The sequence below is a fragment of the Durio zibethinus genome, chromosome 1 (genome assembly GCF_047325235.1).
Source record: "Durio zibethinus cultivar Kanyao isolate XHJ-2024 chromosome 1, ASM4732523v1, whole genome shotgun sequence".
NCBI classification, from domain to species: Eukaryota; Viridiplantae; Streptophyta; class Magnoliopsida; order Malvales; family Malvaceae; genus Durio; species Durio zibethinus.
The window spans coordinates 31,691,767-31,714,555 of NC_143162.1; the positions used below are offsets into that span (position 1 = coordinate 31,691,767).

At 29.7% G+C, this 22,789-nt stretch overlaps 1 protein-coding gene, 1 long non-coding RNA gene and 1 pseudogene across 4 annotated transcripts; 1 reads left to right on the forward strand and 2 right to left on the reverse strand.

The window, feature by feature from the left end:
* Positions 1-10,913: 10,913 nt before the first annotated feature.
* On the reverse strand, positions 10,914-11,601 carry LOC149520538 (uncharacterized). Of its 2 annotated transcripts, none has more exons than XR_016344212.1 (2): positions 11,226-11,601; positions 10,914-11,093 (listed from the first exon to the last, which is right to left on the reverse strand). It is a non-coding gene; the product is annotated as an uncharacterized LOC149520538 (long non-coding RNA). The 2 variants fall into 2 exon arrangements; XR_016344210.1 differs by having other exon boundaries at positions 10,914-11,141.
* Positions 11,602-11,927: 326 nt separating this feature from the next.
* Positions 11,928-13,782, forward strand: LOC111312318 (uncharacterized; annotated as a pseudogene).
* A 187-nt stretch (positions 13,783-13,969) lies between these two features.
* LOC111312317 (uncharacterized) lies at positions 13,970-16,773 on the reverse strand. 2 transcript variants are annotated; one of them, XM_022912480.2, is made up of 2 exons: positions 16,417-16,773; positions 13,970-15,397 (listed from the first exon to the last, which is right to left on the reverse strand). In XM_022912480.2, exons 1-2 carry the CDS (start codon positions 16,651-16,653, stop codon positions 14,246-14,248), a joined length of 1,389 nt encoding a protein of 462 aa, XP_022768215.2. In that variant the 5' UTR covers positions 16,654-16,773; the 3' UTR covers positions 13,970-14,245. The 2 variants fall into 2 exon arrangements, with proteins under 2 accessions (XP_022768215.2, XP_089621213.1); XM_089765087.1 differs by lacking the exon at positions 16,417-16,773 and adding an exon at positions 15,489-15,919.
* Between the last annotated feature and the right edge of the window lie 6,016 nt (positions 16,774-22,789).

The following is a 22,789-nucleotide window of genomic DNA, read 5'->3' on the forward strand; positions in this document are numbered from 1 at the left end:
TTGCACATCTTCTTTTTTCTTGGATGTCTCATTTTTCTTTGTATCTCTGCCATCGAATTTTCCACTTTTGATCTCATTCTCAATTATCACCCTAGAAATTACCATGTCCGTAAAATTCTTTGTAGCATTCTCAATCCTCTTATTATAATAAGGTGCTTGAAAAGTGTTCATAAACAAAATAATAATTTTTTTCTCTATGAGCAATGGCTAAACTTGGAAGGCTGTATCTCTCTAGCTTTGAGTATATCTTTAAACATTTTAGTAGTTTTTTCCTTCATATTTTTAAATGACAAATGATCTAGGGCTAAATTTACAATATGCTTATATTGGGTTACAAATGCCTTAACTAGTTTATTTCATAAAATGATGTAAGTTTTGTCTAATTAAGCATACCACCGAGCAGCAGACCTCATAAGACTGTCTTTAAATACATTGATCAAGAGCTTGTCATCATGAATATAGGTAGCCATCTTTTTATAGTATATAATGATATGGGTCATTAGGCATTTAATTCCATCATACTTATCAAATTTTAGAACATTGAATTTGGACGGACAATCACATTTAGCACCAAACAAAGCTCTAATGAATCCATAGATCCATAAAAATACATTCCCTCAATAACCTAAAACCTTTTTTCTATGAGATCCATATTCTTTTGGGCTCTTGAATTTTCTATTACTTGAAATAAACTTTCTTTCAATTTTTTTAGCTTTTTATGATCATTAAAAATTCGGTTTAGATCATATATATCTCCAAGAATAGTGTATCATTAGGACTATTTTTGTGCAGCTATTGAAGTTATTCTAGTATGAGAGGATGCCCCAAAAAATGGGACTTGTTGTAATTATACTCTTTGGGATATTTAGACTCAATATGAACCCAACCTAGTAAGATGTGAGGAATTTTCGATTCTTCGAACGTGGGCTTTCTTCACTCTCCATTCAAATTTTCCAACATTCTTATTATCTAGGCTAGGTATCATCTCATTTCATTTTAAGCTTTCTCAATTTTCTTAATTTAGCTATTTTGTTCTTGCTCTATAGATATTAGATAAGTGGCAGATTTCTTTGAAACTTTTAATGATCAAGCCCTTGAACCATTATTACCATAATTAAAAATTAGGATGATGGGTAGCTACAAATTTATGCAAACAAAAAAGATTTATATGAATGAACGGATAGATGCATGCATTGAATACCATTAAATAAAAAACTTTTTAAAAATTAAAAATCATTTTGACAACAAGAATATCTAAATAACATTTCGAAACAATCCTAAAATTTATTACCTGATCCTATATTTTAACTTCAAGATCACGGTACTACCATTGATAAGTTTTTCAGCTAATACAATTAGATAATGAACTTTTAGCAATCTTGAGCTCTCTTTCGTTCCCAAAACTTAACCAATCGATTTTGATTAAACATTACACTTTATGTTTAAAAGTGAGGCAATTTTTTGTTGAATGGCTCATATTTCCATAATGATAATCACACCGAGCATCAGCATCATACCACTTAGGATAAGGAGATTTTAGTGGCTCTAGAGGAAATGGTGCAATCAAATGGTGTTTAAAGAGTTGTGAAAATAGCTCAGTGTAAGTCATGGGGATTGGATCAATAATGGCTTTTTTTTTACTCAACACATTTTTGGGTTGAGTAGTTATTTGTCTCATTATTATGGGCCTTATAATAGAATTAGGTGTATTTGCTAGATGGTTTATCGAGAAACTTGGCTACTGGATGGATTGATAAACATAAGGGTTTTGGGACTCATTGCTCATAATAGGGAAATAATATGGGTTTGGATTAATTTATAGGGATTGAATAGGAACAAGTTTTGTTTGGACTGCTAACAAGGATTGTTGAGGGATGACTTGATGGGGGGGTAGATTTAGGTATGAACCAATTTATAAAGTCTGGATGAAGTTAGAAGACCATATCTCTTCTCTTCTTTTTTTACTTGGTCTTTTCTTAAGGCATTAAATGCATTGGTAGCATTAGTATTGTGAAAAGCTTTTTGGTCCTGACCCAGTGTTTGTTTGATACATAAACAAATTGGGTGTGAAAAAGCTTATTGAGAATGGGCCGTTTCAAGCTTTTCCACGAACTTGGTAAGTTGCATTTTTATTTCTCGTATGTCATGACCAAATTCCTCTTGGTTGAGTTCCAAGACCCATATCCATGCTTCCAATTTATCTCTCGTGTCTTTTAAATTACAAACCCAACTAAAGTGAAATATTTCTATATTATGCAATGACATGATGCATAAATGATAATAATCTATGAATGAATGAAATGCATGAAATGAATGAACATAGATAAATAAACAAACAGACAAACAAATAAATGCAAACCTATTGATGTTAACATGATTTATGCAAAAAAAAGTAACAAATAATAATAGAGTTAGCATACAATATAAATAATGAAAAAGATAAAAACAAGTTAGTGAACAATTTATGTAAAACAACAGCTTTGTGACATAAATTTGGGTTATTTCTATAGAAGGGAAGAACATGTTTCTATCTTAAAACTAGACCACTAAAGTTTATTATAACAGGGTTTAAGGTTGGATATAGGCTACAAGATTCCTAAATTGTTCCTTATTACCATCTATGCTGAACGAATAAGGCATTTCGATCCTCACCTATAATAGGTTTCAAATGAAAATGATTCAATATGAATGAGAGTATTTTACTAGCCATTACGAAGGTTAACACCTCACAAGAGCATAGGTATTCTACCCTTTCCTAAGAAGAACAGAGTCCGATCTAGAGCTCATGTTATGATATGCACGTAGAGTGTGTGAAGGAACAATTCTTGAACATGTTTTAAATAAATAAACAAATAAACAAATAATCAAGCAAACAAATGAGAAATATTAGACTATTCAACCAAGACTTTAGGATCATATAAAATTAATTTTTGGTTCGATTCTCTATATTCCCAATGAAGTCACCAAGCTATCATAATAATTTTTGTCCAGGGACTCGATTGTTAGACTTAAAAGTTAAGGAATTGCTACTAATATTTTTTGTTGAGGTGTGTTGGCCACCAAACCTATTTTTGGTCTACAAATTTAAGGTTGAGTTTAAAAGTATGATTATATATGGAGAAGATTATAGCACCCTCCATAACGCCCGTTTGAAGACGATACCAATTAATTTTATATGATCCTAAATTGGTCTCATTTGACTAGTCTTTTACTTTTTTTTTTGAATATTGAAAAATTTTTTAAATTATTTTTGACACTTTTGGTATAACTTAAGAAATTTTCTCACCTTAAAAGTATTCAAAAAAATCATTTATTTCATTAAAAAGACTTTGTCATCGGATTTAATTTAATATTTTGTAAGTAGATTATAATTTCCTTATACCAACATTTTTGGTATGATTGTAAGAGTTGGAAAAAAAATCACCATTTGTGAATACCTTTTAATTTTATTATCAACGAAAATTTTAATTTACTTTATAATATTTATTTATTGTTTATTTTATTATTGAGGTATAAAAAATTTTTATTGGTTAGATTCTCAAAATATTTTCAATACTTTTGGACTATTTTGAGAAAATACCTTACTTAAGAAATTTTGATAAAGTCTCGGCACGTGACTTTTATTCTCATAAAATTTTATTTACCTTGACAATTTAAGTATTTAATATTTTATTAATTTTTATTGAAAAGATTTTTAAAAATGTTATCAATACTTTTGACAAAGTTTTGAAAAATACTTTTTTAAGAATCACTACTTGTGATTTTATTATTATTGTTATTATTCTTTTATTTATGTATTTATTTAATTTTTATTATTTATTCGAAGTTAATATTATTTTTATTGTTTTTATGTTTAAAAAATTCTAAAATATTTCTAATACTTTTAGAATATTTAAATTTTTTTTTATATATCACCACTTGTGACTTTATTCTTATTAATAATGTTCTTTTGTACACTTGAAAAATTCTAAAATATTTCTAACACCTTTATAATATTTTCAAAATTTTCTATGTGAATATTTTTAATAAAATCACTACTTGTGACTTTATTGTTATTTTGTTATCTATTATTATTGGCTTTTTTATTTTTTATATTTTTTTGTTCATTAAGATTTATTACCATTATTATTTCATTTTATTTCTTTAAATTATTTAAGAGAAAATTAAAATTTCAAATTTCCCTAAGTTTATGTTTTAGCACTTATTTTAGATTAATTTCAATTAAAAATATTTTCTAGTTTCTACTATTTATTTTATTTTTCTATCAAAAGTTTGTACAAAAATAAAATAAAAATACCAAAAAAATTAAAAATAAAAAATTATGACGAAAATACCTAAATGCTCTTGGTCAACTCTAGTCAAAGGATGGTTTAAATGGTTCGGTTAGCCGATTAGCAAGGGAGAAGATCGGGTCATGGGTATGGTGCATGAATCTCGAGTCAAAACCAGGTCCAACGTGTGTATCCTCTTTCTGCGAGATAACGTGAGAAGACCGGGTCATGGGTATGGTGCATGAATCTCGAGTCAAAACCAGGTCCAACGTGTGTATCCTCTTTCTGCGAGATAATGTCGTTTTAAAGGCCTATTTAAAGGCCAAATTATATATTTTTTTAATTTTTTTCTTTCTCTTTCTCTTTTTTCCTTCTCAGATTCTCTCTCTTTCTATTTAGAAAACCCAGAACCCAGCGAATTCTTTTCATTACCACTGTCGTATCGCTGTTAGTGCCACCTTTGATCGCTGTCCCTTCTCGTTGAAAAACTTTAAAAACTCACAAAAAACTCCTCTTGGCTTTTAAGTCCCGATCTAACCTCTTTTTTTAGAGAAAATACTTTGAATGGTCTAGATTAAGGTTGAAAGTTTTAGCCAAAACTTTTTTTTTTGGTTTTTTGCTTTTGGTTTCCCTTTTTGTTTTGCTTCCTTTGTTTTTGGCGTTGTGGTTCCCATTCCAACAATGGTGGTCTTTTGGTTTTTTTTTTTTTGGATTTTTTCTAGGTTTTGTTGTTATGGATTTAAGGTGAGTGTGATAATATTTTTTTGATGATAGATTGGTATTAAGGGATGGAATTATGGTAGTTGCGACAATATTGGTAGAAGATGATTGAAGACATAGAAGTGGGGTGTAATTAGTGGTCTGGTGGTTTCAGCTTTAAGTGCTTGAGGATGGTTTTGGTTGGGTTATTGTTGCTGATGGATGATAGATTAGTGAGGCTCAGATCTAATGGGTATGGTAAAAAAAGGTCTTGGTTTTGGTTTTTTTGGATGGTGGTGGTTGAGGCACCAAGCCAGTGGGGGTGTGTATTTTCATTCCAGTTGGCATCTTACCTGATTTTTTCATACAATTTTTAGGCTTAATTTTAAAGAGCCAATTTGATATCAAATCCAAGATTTCCTGCGATTTGGAGAAGATTTTTCTCCCTTGAATTATGCTGCCAAGTTAGGCAATGACAGGGTGGACGATCAGAAGAATTTAACAATTGAATTCAAGCAATTTGATTGATTAAAATTTTTTCAAAATTTTTCGGTTCCTTTTTTTTTTTACTTTTTTTAAACTAATTAATGAAATAATAATAATAATAATAATAATAATAATAATATATAATAATTTTGCTTAATAAACAAAAAAACATGATCAAAATATCCAAATAGGTTTAAATTGGACATACAGACGCAATTCAAATACAGTTTGATCAATTTAAACAAAATTAGGTGTCTATACACTGTGATAATGAGGAGAAGTGAATTCTCATCCAAAAGAGAATTGACTCATTTGGATGCATGCCAAATGTTTATTTCAATCTCTAGTTAGGTTTTTCATCGTTTCAAGGATATGCTTCAATATATAGATTTCAATAATTCAACTATTAAAATTTATTTAAAAAACTAATAAATCTGAACCATCAAAATCTTAGCAAGAAATTATAAACAAATTAAAATACTAAATCAAAAAAGATGAATCTTAATTCAATTTGATGGTAATATCAAACAAATCTTTCAAAAATAAATAAATAAATTACAAGATTCAAAAAAGAGGGACCTTGTAAAGACGACCTTTAATGACGATGTAACCACCACCAAAGAATTGCAAGAAAATATCTGAAAACACCCTATTGCTAGTCTTTCGTCCTCCATTTCTCTCCCCCTTCTCTCTCCCTCTTTCAACAAAAACCCCCATAATTTTCTAAAAATCTGAATCACCAAATTCAAAACTCAAAACCACATAGATCAAAAGCATGTATTGTGCCTTAATGCTTTTGTTTATGTTAAAAAAAAAAAACCATTATGGTAACCCAATTGAACTATTGATAAATCATCATCAACAAATTCAGTATAAAAAACTAACTTTTTGTATTATCACTAACACTAATTTCCCTTCTAAAGCATAAATTAGCAAGCATAAGGCCAAACCACATAAGTGACTCTAGTCAAGTTCATGATTAGCCATAGACTTATACAAGAAATGTGAAAACCTTAAAAAGAATTTCCACCATAAGAAGCATTTGTAATCATTTTTCTTCTTTTTGCAATATAAAGAGAGCTTTAATAAAGCAAAAAATAAGTTTTTACACATTTAATAGTATAATTTAAAAACACCAACATTGTCCTGTGGCATGATAATTTACCAAGTATAAGGTTCAAGCAAGATGGTGTTATCTGTTATATGTAAGCAACAAAGAATGTGTTTGTAAACAAATTAAAATCACTTAAGATGCCTATGTCAACATTATGAAAAGAATTTTTTTTTTCATTCTATTAAAGAGGGAAGGGTTAAAATGGCATAGATGCATCCAAAATAATGCAAAACTGCATCTAAAACTTTTTCAACTTATTATATATCTAAATAAAGAATAATGTGGCAAATAAATTGTTCCATTAAACATCCATTTCTATACTACACTTGACTATCAAGGTCATGCTCTTTGTTTATTAATGCTTCTAAACAGTGGCTTAAAAGGATTATGAAATGTGAAGTTCAAAACCCTATCTCAGCATGGGTATCAAAAGGAGATAAAAATAAAAAGATAACCCCTTTTTAATGAAAGGCGAAATCTATTACAATACAATAATAAAAAATTAGAAAAAAAGAAAAAAGTTATTTTGGGTTCATCTAATGGTAATAAATATTTAGCCACCAACACAATACCAACAAACAATGAAACAAAAGGCCTTCTTAAGAGGAAAAATTACTGTCATAACATATAACTTAGTGACCTATCACTAAACATAAACTTTAAGAGTCACCATTAATCTTTTTATTTAGGTGCAATTGGTCATCTAACTAAATCCATCCCGTTTTAAAAAAAAAATCATAAATTTGACTCAAGTATTTTTAAAAGGTATATTCAATGTCTATGAAACTAGAACTAGGTCCAAGAATACAATTATGTGTGAGAAAGGTCATAGCACTCTCACAACGTTCATCAAAGTATGGTACCAGCTTTATTTCGTATTATCCATTAAATCTTTGAAAAAGCTTGCTAGATAATTAATTATTAAAAATTATTCTTAATTTACTCTAATATTTTTTATAGAAAATTAAGAGAATTCCTTCATATCAAGGTATATAAGAAAACTATTATTTTATTTACAAAGGCTCCGTCGTTAGATTATTTAATATTTAAAAAGATTTAAAAAAAATTTAATACTTCAACTTTTTCCTAAGATTTCTTTTCTGATTTTATTTTGAAAAAAATTAATGCCTTTATTTAAGGAAAAAATTGATACTTTCACTTTTTTTCCCAAATGCAGTTTTTGAAATTAGGAAGATTTTTATTTAAGGAAAATTGATACTTTCAACTTTTATTTAAAAACGTTTCTTTTGAAATATATTTTTGAAAACTTTTTATTTTCTAAGGAAAATTGATAGTTCTTTTCCTTAAAACCCTATTTTTATTATTTTTTTATTTAAAAAAAATTGATACTTTCAATTTTTCCTTAAAAATATATTTTTTAAAATTTATATATTTTAAAAATTTTTATTTTCTAAGAAAAATTGATACTTTCAACTTTTCCTTAAAACTCTCTTTTTTATTTTTTTTATTTAAAAAAATTGATACTTTAACTTTTTCTCAAAACCTTTATTTTTAATTTTTATTTTAAGAAAAATTGATATCGTTTTTTAGTAATCCAAAACTTTGCATTTGGGAAAACATTAAAGCCTTCACTTCAAACTTTTTTTCTTCATTTTATTCTACAATCTCTTTTTAATCTCTTTCACTCTAAAGAAATTAATCAAGAAACTCAAACCTTAAGAAGATTGATGGGTTTTTTTAGATTCTATTGCATTACTGACATTGTCACTATCACAGATCACCACCACCACTCTTCTTTTTGTTTTCTGCATTTTTTTTCAACCTTAAAATTTCATTCAAGAATCTTGCACCTAGAACCCTACACTTAGATTATCGTCTCCTCTATCGATGTTACAATCACCACTACCTTTTTTTATATTTATTATGTTGATTGTTACTTTTGATTGTTTATTATGTTTCGGGTATTTTGGGTTTTGGATATTTCTTGGGTGATTGATTTTTAGTAGTGGGTATTTAGGATTGTATCTTACTTGAAGCTAGATTTTTTTGACTTGCTCGATTTTAAGTGTTTATCATGCAATGTCTTGATTCTAGGATGATAGGTTTACAAGTAGAGTGTGATAGTTGTGATTTTGTGATATTGAATATAGTGATTGAGCTATCGGCAATTTCAGTGGTGATAGGATTAGATAATTTGGTGGTAATAGATTTTTGGCACGTAGATTTTTCTCTACCTGTATTTTCTACTAAACATTTTTTTTTTTTTTGTGATTTTCTCTCTGTTTGATTGTTGGAGAATGTAGGTTGTGGATTGAGAATGACAACTATCCATGGAAGGCTTTGGCTAAAGGATGAACTCTGTATTTTTCACTCTAATTACTTTGATTTTTGCTTTATATTTTTTCCTTGTATTTTTCACTTTACTTTTTTTATTCTTCCCCTAAACAACGGTCCCCTAAATAATGGTTTATATAACATAATGAAGATAGGATTTCAATTCGAAAAATCAAACAGTCTATCATTTTCAATTTGAATTTTGATTTTTAGAAACACTAAATTTTTAGGATTTAATCCAAACTCTGAATTTACTAAATTTTATCACTTGCTTTATTTTCTTTTATTTCTAGAATAATAATAAAAGTAAAAATAAATAAATATAACAATAAATAAATTTGATTAGATCCCATACTCAAATAATTCGAGATGAAATAAGATATCTACAATTACCCTCAATAATTATGCAAAGAAAGCAAAAAAGGCTTCTTTAGAATTAAATCCACAAAACTGGAAAGAAACATCTTTGAAAAGGAAAAATTTTGTGAAAAACTAAACTAAAAAAACCGGATGCTTCATTTAAATTAAGAATGTAATCTCAAAACGACGCAATGATTATTTTTTACCAACCAATCCAAATAAACGTCGACAATCTCTCCAAATTTACTCTAACCCAATTGTCAATTGTACTTTCTAGAGAGTGTACAATCTTCTTTAATGAACACCAATCCAAGAAATGTCTATTTATATCAGAGTTTTATATCCATTGCTTATTACTAAGAAAAAGAAATTTAACAATATTACAATAATCATCATATTGTACTGTATGAGTCAATTCTTAAACATGTAAAATTCATTTACCATTACGCAAGCAAACAAAAGCAAATAAACTAACTATCAAAAGAAAAATCTATCAAAAGAAAAATCCATGGCTGAAATTGAAAAACATGCGTGAAAAGAGATTGTGTTATAAAAGAGAAACCATGTGGGGGCAAGGGGGAGAGTGAGATTCATGGGATGTTTTTGGTCTTAGAATTCGGCTTGTAATTGATTGTGAGCCAATCCTATATCAGTGAAAATGCTTGTACCTGAAACTTTAGAGAGTTTTGAAATTTCGAATGTTTCTCAAAATCCACCGTCCAAGATTCTCATGGCCAAAGTTTGTACAAGTAGATGACCCATGAGTTCAATCTGTCATGAATGAATGATAAACAACTTACTTCTAGCACTATTTCAGCCCAAATCAAATCCCCCTAAATCCTACCGTGTCACATATAAATCAAGTTTATACCAAAGCAAGTAAGCAGCCATCAAATTTCAAGCCAAATTAAGCTCTAAGGTTGATGCTTTTTCATCCCAATTAAGGTCCAAAATTACTGATCATAGGACCAAAAGCTTCTCAAATACTTAAATTGCAACAGAAGCTTCCAATATTGTTTAAATTCAAATAAGAAAGGCATAATTTTGAAGCAATAACCCAATAATTGTAATAAACTTAAAAGGATGAGAAGTTAAACAAAAGAAAGGGGAAGATGAGAGTTGACATTGGGAATCTCAAGACAAGCATTGTTCTTCATAGCCTCGAATTAGAGAAAAAGAAGGGTTGGAAGAGTTGATTAAAAAATTGAAAGAGGAACGAGACCTAGCGTAAAATACAGGGTTTATAGGGTTGGCATATAGAAATATAAAACAAACCTACAAATATATATGGGGCTACTATAAGCCCAGCAATCCTCACTTTGGCCTTACTACTTGGTTAGTTGAGTTTGGGATAGAAATATAAATGATATATTAATATTTATAAATTATTTATATTTAATTAGAATGAATTCGAATTTAATTTGATTATTATGAGTCGAATTTTAATTCGAATAATTTGATTTATTAATCAAGTCTAATTTAAATATTTTTATATTAAATTTGAGTTATTGACAAACTTAATCAAATTTTTATATTTTAATATATTTTAATTGATAAAATATTTCGAACTCGAGTTTGAGTTCGAACACAAATAATCGAACTTTTATCGAATATAAAAATTAAATTTATTTTTACATATTAATTAAACTTAATTGAACGAGCTCGAGTAATTCGATTTTTATCTCAAGTTAAATTCGAATTAAAAAAATAAAATTTGTTCGAATTTGAGTATCGAATTTAAAATCAAATTTGAATTCAAATTTAATACTATATTAATTTGAACTCAATTGATTACATCTCTTAGTTGATGGTAATGGCAGAGATGAAAGACGTGACGATCACGCGCTTAACGCCGAGCTCTTTGGCAGCTGTCAATACATTAGCGCGCCTTTAATTACAGGATCCAAAAGCTCCTTCTGTTAAATAAACATCATAGTAATATATAATATGCTATTAAAACTGAAGAGAACACTAATTGGATTAAGCGAGCACACATATACCTGAGGATCGTGAGCTTGGTCGACGATGTAGGAAGAGGCGAGGTGGAAAACGCCAGCAGATCTGTTGTTAGTGGCGGCTATTGAATCATAATCGAGGAGATCGATCTGGAAGAGGCGGAGAAAAGTACCCACTATTACAAATGTTGGAAAAAAGTATCAAATTAACATAAACAAATCCTTAAATCAAAATAGTAGCAAATTTTTAATAATTTTTTGCGTAAAAAACAAAATATTTATCAAATTAAATCAAAATCCTTCCTTATAACATCGAAAATAAAAAAAACTTTGACCCAAATAATTTTATACCAAATTTACAAACACAATAAAAAATAACAAATCTTTGAAAAAGATCACTGAAAATAAAAAATTCAAAAATTTTCTCACCCATAAAATGATAAACACATTCATTAAAAAAACTAGAATTTCTGAACAAAAAAAGAACATAGAACCCCATGAAGTAGAAAAAAAATTAACAAATTCAAACCCAAAAGCAAAGAAACAAAATGACAAACAAAAAATAAGGCAAACAGAGCAAAAAATGAGAAACAGCAGCTAGGCAAAGGGAGCAAAAAAAGGTTTTTCAGAATCAAACCCAAAAACCGAGAAAGAAATGAAAAAAACCATAAAGACCAAAGCCAAAACACCAAACACGTGACAGCCCAAAACCTTGAGGTATGCTTTTTTATATATAGTAGTATGGATAGGCCATAGCTATCTTTAGCAACCACCAAATGAATAAATTATGTCTCTTGTATAATCTTTACTCTTTGTTTTTTTTTTTTAAATAAGCTGGTCACATTTGTCTGCCTTAAGTATCCAAGCCTGGGGCTGCAAGATATGCTTGTGGCGCAAGAAATTTCGCATGCATTTATTATAACTAACACGTCTTTTTGCCTTAATTTAATAGTTTTAAGATCGTTTCTTTCTTCTTTGAGACCGTATATATACCAAACTTGTGATACCTCTTTTTACGTTATCCTAAAACCAATATGAAGAAAAATGAAGGGAGGAGAAAAATATTTTTTTGATAAGAGAGTACAAAATCTGGCCTACAGAAAGAAGATCCCAAATTTTTGTGTGTACCAATGGCCACTATGGCAATGAAGGAAGAATCCAGGGAGTAGGGTTTCAGCCAGATGGATGTGGCAAAGTTACATCCACTCTCACCCGAAATCATTTCTCGGCAGGGTACAACTAACATTGGCACCATTGGACATGTAGGACATGGCAAGTCCACCCTTGTCAAAGCGATATCAGGGGTCAAAACTGTTCGATTCAAAAGCGAGCTCGAGCGTAACATCACCATCAAGGTTGGCTACGCTAATGCAAAGATTTACCAGTGCCAAGATAAAAGGTGGCCACGACCGTTTTGCTTCAAGTCCTGTGGCAGTAATAACAATCTCGTTTGTGGATTGCCCAGGACACGATGTTTTGATGGCGACAATGCTTAATGGGGCTGCAATTATGGATGGAGCCTTGCTTCTGATCGCTGCCAAAGAAGAATTTCCCCAACCTCTTTAACTGTTGAGCACCTAATTGCGCTTGAAATCATGGGACTTAACGATGTAATCATACTTCAGAATAAAGTTGGCTGTGAAGCATTATGAAGCAATTCGACAGTTTGTTAAGGGAACTAAAGCTGAGGATGCACCAATCGTCCGCATTTCTGCCCAGCTCAACTGCAATATTGATGTTGTTTGTGAGTATATTGTGAATAAAATCCCTATTCCAATAAGGGATTTTACCTCAGAAACAAAGATGAGTATACTCCGGCCTTTTGATGTCAACAAGCCGAGAGCAGGTATCGCTGAACTAAAAGGTGGTGTTGTAGGAGGAAGCTTGCTCAAGGGTGTCCTGAAGGTGAATCAAATAATTGAGATCCGCCCTGGGATCTTAATGAAAGATGATATTGGCAAGCAACATAATTGGTTGCAGGCAGATAATTTCGAGGGAGGTTTCATTGTATGCTGAGCAAACAAAATGGAATTTGCTGTGCCAGGAGGTCTCATTGGGATAGGCACAATCATGGATCCAACCCTGGCTCGAGGTGATCGATTGGTTGGTCACGTTCTCGGAGTGCCTGGATCGATGCCTGATGTATATAGAGAACTACTGGTGAAATTCTCCCTCTTGCGTTGGCTTGTGGGCAATCGGGACCAGCAAAGGGTGTCCAGGTTGGTGAAAGGAGAGATGCCAAGGTTGAACCTCGGATCAATGTCAACTGGGTCTAGAGTCGTTGCCATACAGAACAGTTTGGCGACATTTCAGTTGAGCTGTCCTGTTTGTACCAGCATAGGGCAGAAGGTTGCACTCAGCAGGCGGAGCAAGCATTGGCGGCTCATTGGATGGAGTTGTATCGAAAGCGGCACCACCTTTGATCTACAAACAGATGACTGGGAAGCAGAATCTTACCTTTTCTGGGTTTGATTCTTTGAGGCTCAATAAAATGCTTTTATATTTACTTTTTTTTTTTTTTTGGTTGTGTACCTAAATTTATTGCGAGACTATTCCCTAAGGTTTCTCTATTTTCTTTGGCTACTAAGACTTACGTTTCTCCTCTTTGTTTTCTTTGCTTACTCAAAAAACCTAATTGACAGTATTCAAATTGAAACTCAGTGTGCCTGCATGCGTGCATTATAGAAAGAGGGGGTTCAAGGGATTTCACTGAGCTCCCAATAACTGTTCAGTTCTTGACTTACGTGTGCTTGAATCTCATAAAAGGAAAAAGATAAGACAATCAAATGAACCCATCGAGATACAACTAGTAAATTTCCATTCATCATAAGTAGTTAACCACAGTCAGTGCCTACTCATTCATCAATCATCATGCCTTGCTCAAATAACACCTCAGTGGAATTCAATTATTCAAATAAAAAATATAGATTTGTTTTGAATCATTAACTCAACCTAAATCCAGATTGCTTTCAAGGACAACGACTTCCTCGGTGTAACAAACCTAAATCTAGTGACATAAATTAGCCAAACAAAAAATTAAAAAAACCTTGTTCCACACCTTTTAATCACTTTTTCTTCAGCTTCTCCTTCATCCTCTCAACTGCAGACCTCAAAGTTTCTTCATCCTTGCAGAAGGTAAATCTCACCAAATTCTTTCCATCTTCTGGATCCAAGTAAAACACACTAGTAGGAATTGCCACAACTCCAACTTCCTTGATCAGATACTCACAAAATGCAATATCATTCTCCAGACCAAAAGGGGTGTGATCTACCACAACAAAGTATGTTCCACTTGATGGGAATACCTTAAAACCAACATCCTTCAACCCCTCTACCAAGATTGCCTTCTTTGCCATATAATCTCTCTTGAGCTCAACATAGTAGGAATCTGGGGCTTTGAGAGCAACTGTAGCCGCCCACTGCATTGGCGTGGAAGTAGAAAAAGTAAGGAATGAGTGAGCTTGCCGCACTCCCCAAGTCAAGTGTGGTGGAGCTATTGCCCACCCAATTTTCCACCCTGTTAGGGAGAATGTCTTCCCCAAGGAATTCATAGTTACTGTTCGCTCGTACATTCCAGAAAGGGAAGCCATAGAAATGTGACCCATTTCAAAAGCCAATTTATCATAAACTTCATCAGTAAAAACCAATATATCATTCTCAATGCACAGCGATGCAATGGTATTAAGTTCCTCACGAGTAAACATCTTTCCAGTGGGATTATGCGGAGAGTTTATAAGAATAGCACGGGTATTCTTTGAGATAGTGGACTTAAGCTCATCAATGGGAACAGAAAAATCAGGAGGGCGCAATGTGATGCATTTTATTTTGGCACCTGCCATAGATAGTGTCGCTTCATAAGAATCATAAAATGGAGCAAAGAGGATCACCTCATCACCAGGATTAATTAAGCCTAACATGGTTGCAGCAATGGCTTCTGTGCACCCAGAGGTAACTGTAACCTCCTTCTCAGGGTCAATGACAAGACCAGTATCCTTCTTGAAACGAGCAGCTATAGCATTGTTAAAATTTGGAATTCCACATCCTCGAGCATATTGGTTTTTCCCATCTTTAATGGCTTGAATTGCTGCTTCTTTTACAAAATCTGGACCATCAAAGTTGGGAAAGCCTTGGCCAAGGTTTATTGCTCCATGCTTGATAGCAAGCATACTCATCTGAGTAAAAATTGTAGTTTTGAACTTCTCCAATCGCTTTGCAACCTGAGAAAATGTACTAGGTTATTTTTATCCCAGAAAGGAAATTATGCTTTAGTCTTAAACAAAATCTGGGATTTAAGAAGAGGACCATTACTTTATACCGGAAAATGTTTAACCAAAGAATATAATGTTGCTTGAGCAGATCAATATGTGGAGAAGCATGAGGAACCAAATGCATAAAATCACACTTGTACTGAATAATTCCTGAATCTCCAAATCAAAATGAAGATAGATTTGAGCAAGGATAAAACAGCTCCATTCCGTAAGTTTTGTTATATTAGCAGGTGTCTGAATCAAATTAATATTTCCACAGATTCCTGATGTAAGAAATATTAAGAAGCTTCCTGCTCCCCTTCAGATTTTTTGTGATAAATTTGAAGGTAAATCCATGATTGGAAGGTCCAATATGATTGCTAGTTTCTTAAAAGCTATCTAAGGTGGCAATAATAGTCAGGAGAAGAAAGAGACTAATATGCACTTTAGTACTTTTTATCTCACACTGCTCATTCCTCAAATCCATAAATTCAAAAAGGCATGGTAACAACAATCTCATTTTCTACTAATTTCAGAAATTTATCACTTCATCGGTTTTTTACTACAATTTCCATGTGAGATTTGAAGAACAACAAGTTAGGGCTTCAATTTGTTATACACCTAATTATTTCTTGGAAGTCAAAAAAAAATTCTCATAATCTACCCAGTTCACAAAATTAGAAGGTTAAAAGCTAGAAATTTCAATATTCTCTACATGCACCTCAATATAAAAATTCAACAAATAGAAAAAGCTCATAAAGGAAAAACTTGGGTCCAAATTAAGGTCAGACAGAAATGAATCATACAAAAACTAAAAAAAAGTTAACCCCTTTATAAAGCCAAACCAAGCCCATCAGAAAACACTCCAACAACACCAATGCAACCTTATGATAAAAAGGGCATCACCCAAATGAACAAATCACAAAAATAAAATAAAAATTCAATCACCAAAATCAAATCAATAAAAAGACTGGGTCTTTAGTTCATACCTGTAAGGGCTGCTGCTGGGTGGTTTGGGCAGGCCCATCCTGAGTGGAAACAGGGTCTTTCTGGGTGGAAACGGTGGCCATGAAAGATGGGTAGTTGTTGATTCTCCTATGAGTCCTGAAGAAAGAAGAATCAAAACCCTTTTGAAAATGTTTTGAGAAAGTAAAGAATGTTGTTGGGGATTTAAAGCAAAGTGGTCTCCGCATTTCCAACTGTGTCCAGGTACATTGAGCCTGCATCAGGAATTGGTTTTTTTTTTTTACGTATTTGACCCTTTTTGTGTTTAGGAAATTTGGCAGTCAGAGTAGAAAGCTTGAATGACTTCTGCTTAGGAATAGATATTAGATGGTAAGTTGAGATGAACGAGAAAATCTAGGGTGGGACCTTTCTTTTTGTGTGCGTGGTTCATACCACTTTAAATCAGTGTTGACCGTCAGATCAAATTTGGTGTGCGGTTGATATTGTAACTCCAATGGTATGTGATTGCTTGCGTTTTTATCGTGGCCTTTTTCCCTTCCAATAAAAATATTTTTTTAATTTTTAATTTACTCTTAAATCTTTTTATTTTATTACATATTTAGTTAAAAAAATATTACATGCCTAAAATTTTCTTAAATTCATAAATTTAAATGTGAAACTCTAATTACATGTCAATTAATCTAAAAAATAATTAGCATATCAGTTATTAACTCTTATTCCATTAATCAATAAATCTTGATTATATGTAATTACTATGAGTGTAAACAGTAACTAACATTTCATAAATCTTGCTCATGACACGTCATAAATAAGATATCTTAATAATTAAAATTTTTAACTGTTAATTTGAATTTATCAAGAGAAAGATGTATGATATATTTGAGTTGAATAAGGACTTTATGAAACCGAATATAATGACATTATTTTTTAGTTAATTAGATGTATAAAATCTTTCTTATTAAATTCTATCTGATTTTAAATTCAAAACTTAATTTGATTAATCTATATAATCATTTTTTTAAAAAATTATGTTTAGTAAATTTGAATTTTAAATCTTAACATTAATAACTTTTTTACTATCTACAAATTATAATATTTTTATTAAGAAAAATTACATCATTTTTTAAATTTATTGTGCATATTTTTGCCTTGTAACGGAATGTACAAATGTAAATATTGAATATTTATTAATATTAGTGGCAAATTCGCATTTTGTTGCAGGTATGATTGATTACATTAATCATTAAATATATATGTATAAATAAGTTTTTTAAAATATATATATATAAGTACATATATAATGTAAATTTGAGTAGCAAACATATAATATAATGATGCGTGCATATTTTTTGTTAAGTAGTGTCTAAAGTCTGTAAACCAAGATAGACTTTTGTAGATGATAATGAGACAATATATAAAATATCTATAATATATTCTCAATGAGCTTTGTAAGATATATTCAAAACCAATAGCAAAAGGTTAAATTAGATGTGGTAAGTAGGCAGAGAATAAGAATCACTTAAACAAATTTTAGTTTAATGTTCATTTGAGTGAATGTAAAAGCTGATGAGAAGCATGCCGTAGAAAACAAAATTGATAAAAAAAAATGTATATTAGAGTTGATATATATGCATGGTACATTAGATGTCTTCTACCATCATTGCATACCTTGTATCTTGAATGTAGCTATCTCTCTTGTCAACCTCATCATCTTTATAATTTAAACAAACTTTTGATATTGGTGTTATAAATGCAATAGCTTCAATTACATCTACAAAATTAAAAAATCTAAGGGCAAATTATATCTTAAAAAACCTTAAAATAATTTTTTTAGAACACATGGCTAAGCACAATAAATGGTGTACTTGTTGCAACTAATTCTATAATTAAGAATATGTAAGGTGTAAAGTTAAAGTCATTGATAGGATATGAAGCCATCTACAACTTCTTTAAAATTAATGCATCTTGTGAAAATCATAATAATATCTCAAAGAATAGTATTGAAAGAATTTGTAGGCCTTGTCATGATGTAACTCTAAAAAGAGCAACATAAAGTTGGTCACGTGTTAAAATAGATTTTGGTAAATATAGGCCAATGATATCAAGGAATTGTTTTTCATTTTTATTAATGGTTATAGCATAGTAAAGCCTGACAATAAATTATTTCATATTAAAAACAAAAGACAATTCCTTATGCATAACAAGGAGGACTAGCCTAGGTATAAAGATTTTACTACTAGCAAACGCACCAGATAAGATCGATCTTTCCTTCTATACTATTCGAAGCTAATTGTACCATCAACCATATACTTCTGTTGCATAAGCTAGAACATTGGTTCTCATTTCCAAGAAGCATGATCAAAACACCTATCTTAAGGTTGAGTTGATGGTTAGGAATACTCGAAAAGTTGAGCAAGTTAAAAATTTCTATTAGACATAGCAATTATTGATTTGAATTAAAGTTTAAAAATTGCTTGATTTATTAGATGTTTTAATTCTTTCTTTTTGTTCAGGCAACTTAAAATTTGCAATAGTAATAATACCTTTATATTTTGAACAAAAATGAGGAAAATTAAATATTAATTATTTTTGTATTTGATAAACTAATCAACAAAGCAATAAAGGCTTTAAAATGGTTAGAAGTGAGCAACTTGACCATCAAATCAAATATGGTACGATATATTTGTACCAATAAAGTAAATGTAATAGTAGCTTGAGTTTGCAAATGCACCATCATTGGTACATCTGATAGATTTTGACCTCTATTATTGGCCAAGGCATTATAGAGTGTCATCGATTGTGAAAGAATATCAAAGTCATTTGGTAATTAATAGCAACTCTGAGTGCTATTTGTAGTCCAAAATTAAGAATTAGGTTCAAAGTAATATTCATTAGATAGATGGTGCTACTGCTAGTTGAAACATTATAGACAAAATTGGATCGAGACCTTTTTGGCCAAGATTAAACAAAACAATTAGGTCTTATAAAGGTTATAGTGTTAATTGAGATGGTGTGCAACGACCATCATCACTAATAACAATGAGTTACCACATCTGAACTCAATGACAATTTATACATGACATTTTTATTAGTTGAATTTGACATTTCTTCATCAAAATGGTCTAACCTATTCAACGTAACTTTGTCTCAAAACTTATACAATGTATAGAATTACTAACATTGTTCTACCCCTGACTTTTACAACTGACTCAAGTTGACAAAATAACAAAATTAACATTTAAACATCTTCTCAACCTATATGTCTTTTAACCTCTATACTTTCATTAAGCCATTTTGGCTTAATAACTTTTATAACAAACATGCAAAGTATAAAAGAGCTCAAATAAAAGAAGTCGTTAAAACTATAGAAAATAATTAATGCGTTGTATCAAACAAAAAAACCACAATCAGCATAAAACATTAATAAAAATATAAGAATGCAAACAAAAATTGCATTTTCATTGAATAACGAAACTCAAATATAACTTTAACTAAAACAAACATGGCATAAAAATATTTTCTATATCACAATTACAAAGAAGTAAAACATCAAAAATTATATTTATGTTTTAAATCATTACTTGTCAAAAAATAAAAAATAGCTTTGTAAAAAAAACCGTAAATAAAACATTGAAATCATTAATTAATTCAAAATCTAAAACACATTATATATATATATATATATATATATATATATATATATAACAAATAAAAGGTTTGCTTGTCTAACCATTATCATGACACAGTCAATAAAACACTTAACAACTTAAATTTCTTAAACAATTTACTTGGTTACACTTGAAACGATAACAAAAATCCATGATGAAATATAAGCCTAAAACATTAAAAAAAAAAAAAAAAAAAAACAAAGCTACATAAGAATCCAAATAAAAAAATGATAAATCAAATAAGCTAGCAATATGCAAATGTAATGTGAGCTGTAGTCATATCCATTGAGCAAGAAGAACTCGAGCCTCAAGTGATGTAAAGTTGCTATCTATATGGATGCCAAACTCCTTTTGCATAAGGACTTTGATCATAATCATTCTGTCGAAATGTTTGTAAATACACTAAAACACTTTCATATCATCATTTTTTTCAGGCAAGTAAAAAATCTAAATGAACAACCAATTTCTTCCTCTTTGCTATTTCTATTATTTGTTACTACGGTGACAAATAATGCAATGATGGAAAGATGGATATTATATTAATATACATCCATGAGCACCAAGTAATTTTAACTAATGGTAGCCTTTACATCTTATCGGTTTTATATTAATCTATTCAGTTTTGTTTTAATAGAGTTTAAACTTGATGCATTAAAATTTGCATCTGTCAACACTTTCTTATCACCTATATGAAAGACATAATACATGGAGTATGGGGCATACATAAATGTTGTGGGTTTCATTTTTTTTTTCTTTTACATATGGGTTAAACATCATAAATAATTAGTCGATATCATGTTGATATCTCATGATAATTTTTAAAACTATGAATTAAGAGATGAAATATTTCATTAAGACAATAATATTAAAAATGCCACCAAATTGCTATAACTTTTAACCATTTGAAGATTTAAAAGTCTAACGACATAAAAAACAAAATCTTCATTACTGTATCATTCAAAAAAGGTTTCAATATCATTTATGAAATTAATATTTTTTTGCTAAACAACAAAATTTATCAATTTAAAGATTCGGTGTATTTCAATATTTGTTAACACAATCATGTAAACAAAAGATTGAACATGATTTATAAGCATAACAATAAAAAAAATTAAGTTAAAAAGACATAAAAGCTTCATTTTTCAAGGGCACAAAAAAAAAAAAACTTTTACAATGTTAGTAAAAATATTAAACAACAAACAAATATAAGCACATTACATTTAAAATCTTCATGTTAGCAAACGGTTTATTGAATAAAAAAGAAAAAAAATAAGACTTTTAAACACTAAATGTCAAAGAAAAAATTATCAAGACATCATTAAATATGAAATGACAAATCATTCATTAATGATCTAATTCAAAACATGGAATGAATCATAAATGAATCTAACTAAAACATTATCAGCAAATTTTCACTAACAAATTCAAAGTGAAATGATATTAAAGTAAAATCTCATCTACTCCTCTATTGGTTTAATAAGAAAAGTTGACATTTAATCCTTTTAAAAGAAATTATTTGATATACCTGAAAAGAAATTATTGCAGCAATTGAATAGCACCAAGCACAACAAACCTAAAAAAATTAAATTGAAGAAAATTTGATTTAGTAAACTATAATGAAATAAAAGAAAGATAAAAATAAGAATATTTTAACAATATTTTAAAAATTTTCGAAAACATTAAAAAATATGCAATTGTAGAAGATTAATTGATTGTTATATTAGGAAAACTAAGTGAATATAATATGAATTTGACTATACTTTGATCTACTTTCATTAAGGAAATAAACAAAGAGTGAAAAAAGTTTTAAAAAAAGATCAAGAGTAAGTGAGTTTAGTTTACTTAACTTTTTTACTTTGATTATTTTTTGGAAATTGAAAAAACTCGTTTGTCCTTGTTAACAAGTTCAACAAAGCAATCATGAATCTAATAGAAAAGAATTTGAGGGCCTATTACAATTTGAATGTTAAATGAAATAGATTAAAAGTTACAAAAATAGCAACAAATAACCATATATTACTCTATATATGAATATAGACACATATTTTAAACTTTTGAGCTCCAAATGACTATAATTTAATGTCTATAACTTTCTATGATATGAGAAAGCATTATCAAAATAATCGGCCAAGCAAAATAATGAAAAAAAATATACATGATGAAATCCTCGACTTGAACCTTCCACTATCGGTCTCAATAGCGTGCCAACAATGTCCAAAGTTTGAAATACTCATCAAACCCATACATTACACATGCAAATATTTATTAAAACTAAATATATGCCAAAAGCAACTCAAATCATCATAATTATGTAACAAAAATATATTTTAAAAATAACGATTGAAAATTTAAAAGTAAAAATATTTAAAAAAATCTTAAGGAATATAATATTACCCTTCCAATAACTTTTAATTCCATTCCCCTTTTCAATCTACAATAGCTAGTAATTTTCCCAATAATAACAATAAATTTAAATAACAATTAATTGAATTAGCCAAAATATAATAAATATATATTATATATTAATTAAATAAATAATTAAAAAAAAATAAAAAATCATGAAATTAAGCTCAGATTTCATTTCATAAAGAAAGTTTATTTTCATTTAAAAACGTGTTCCAACTTTACAGACAAAAATACTAGATCTTCAAAGCATTTTAAGATATTTCAAGCAAAAAAAAAAAAAGTAAATCCTTGCATGCAAACAATTACACACTACAAAAATAAC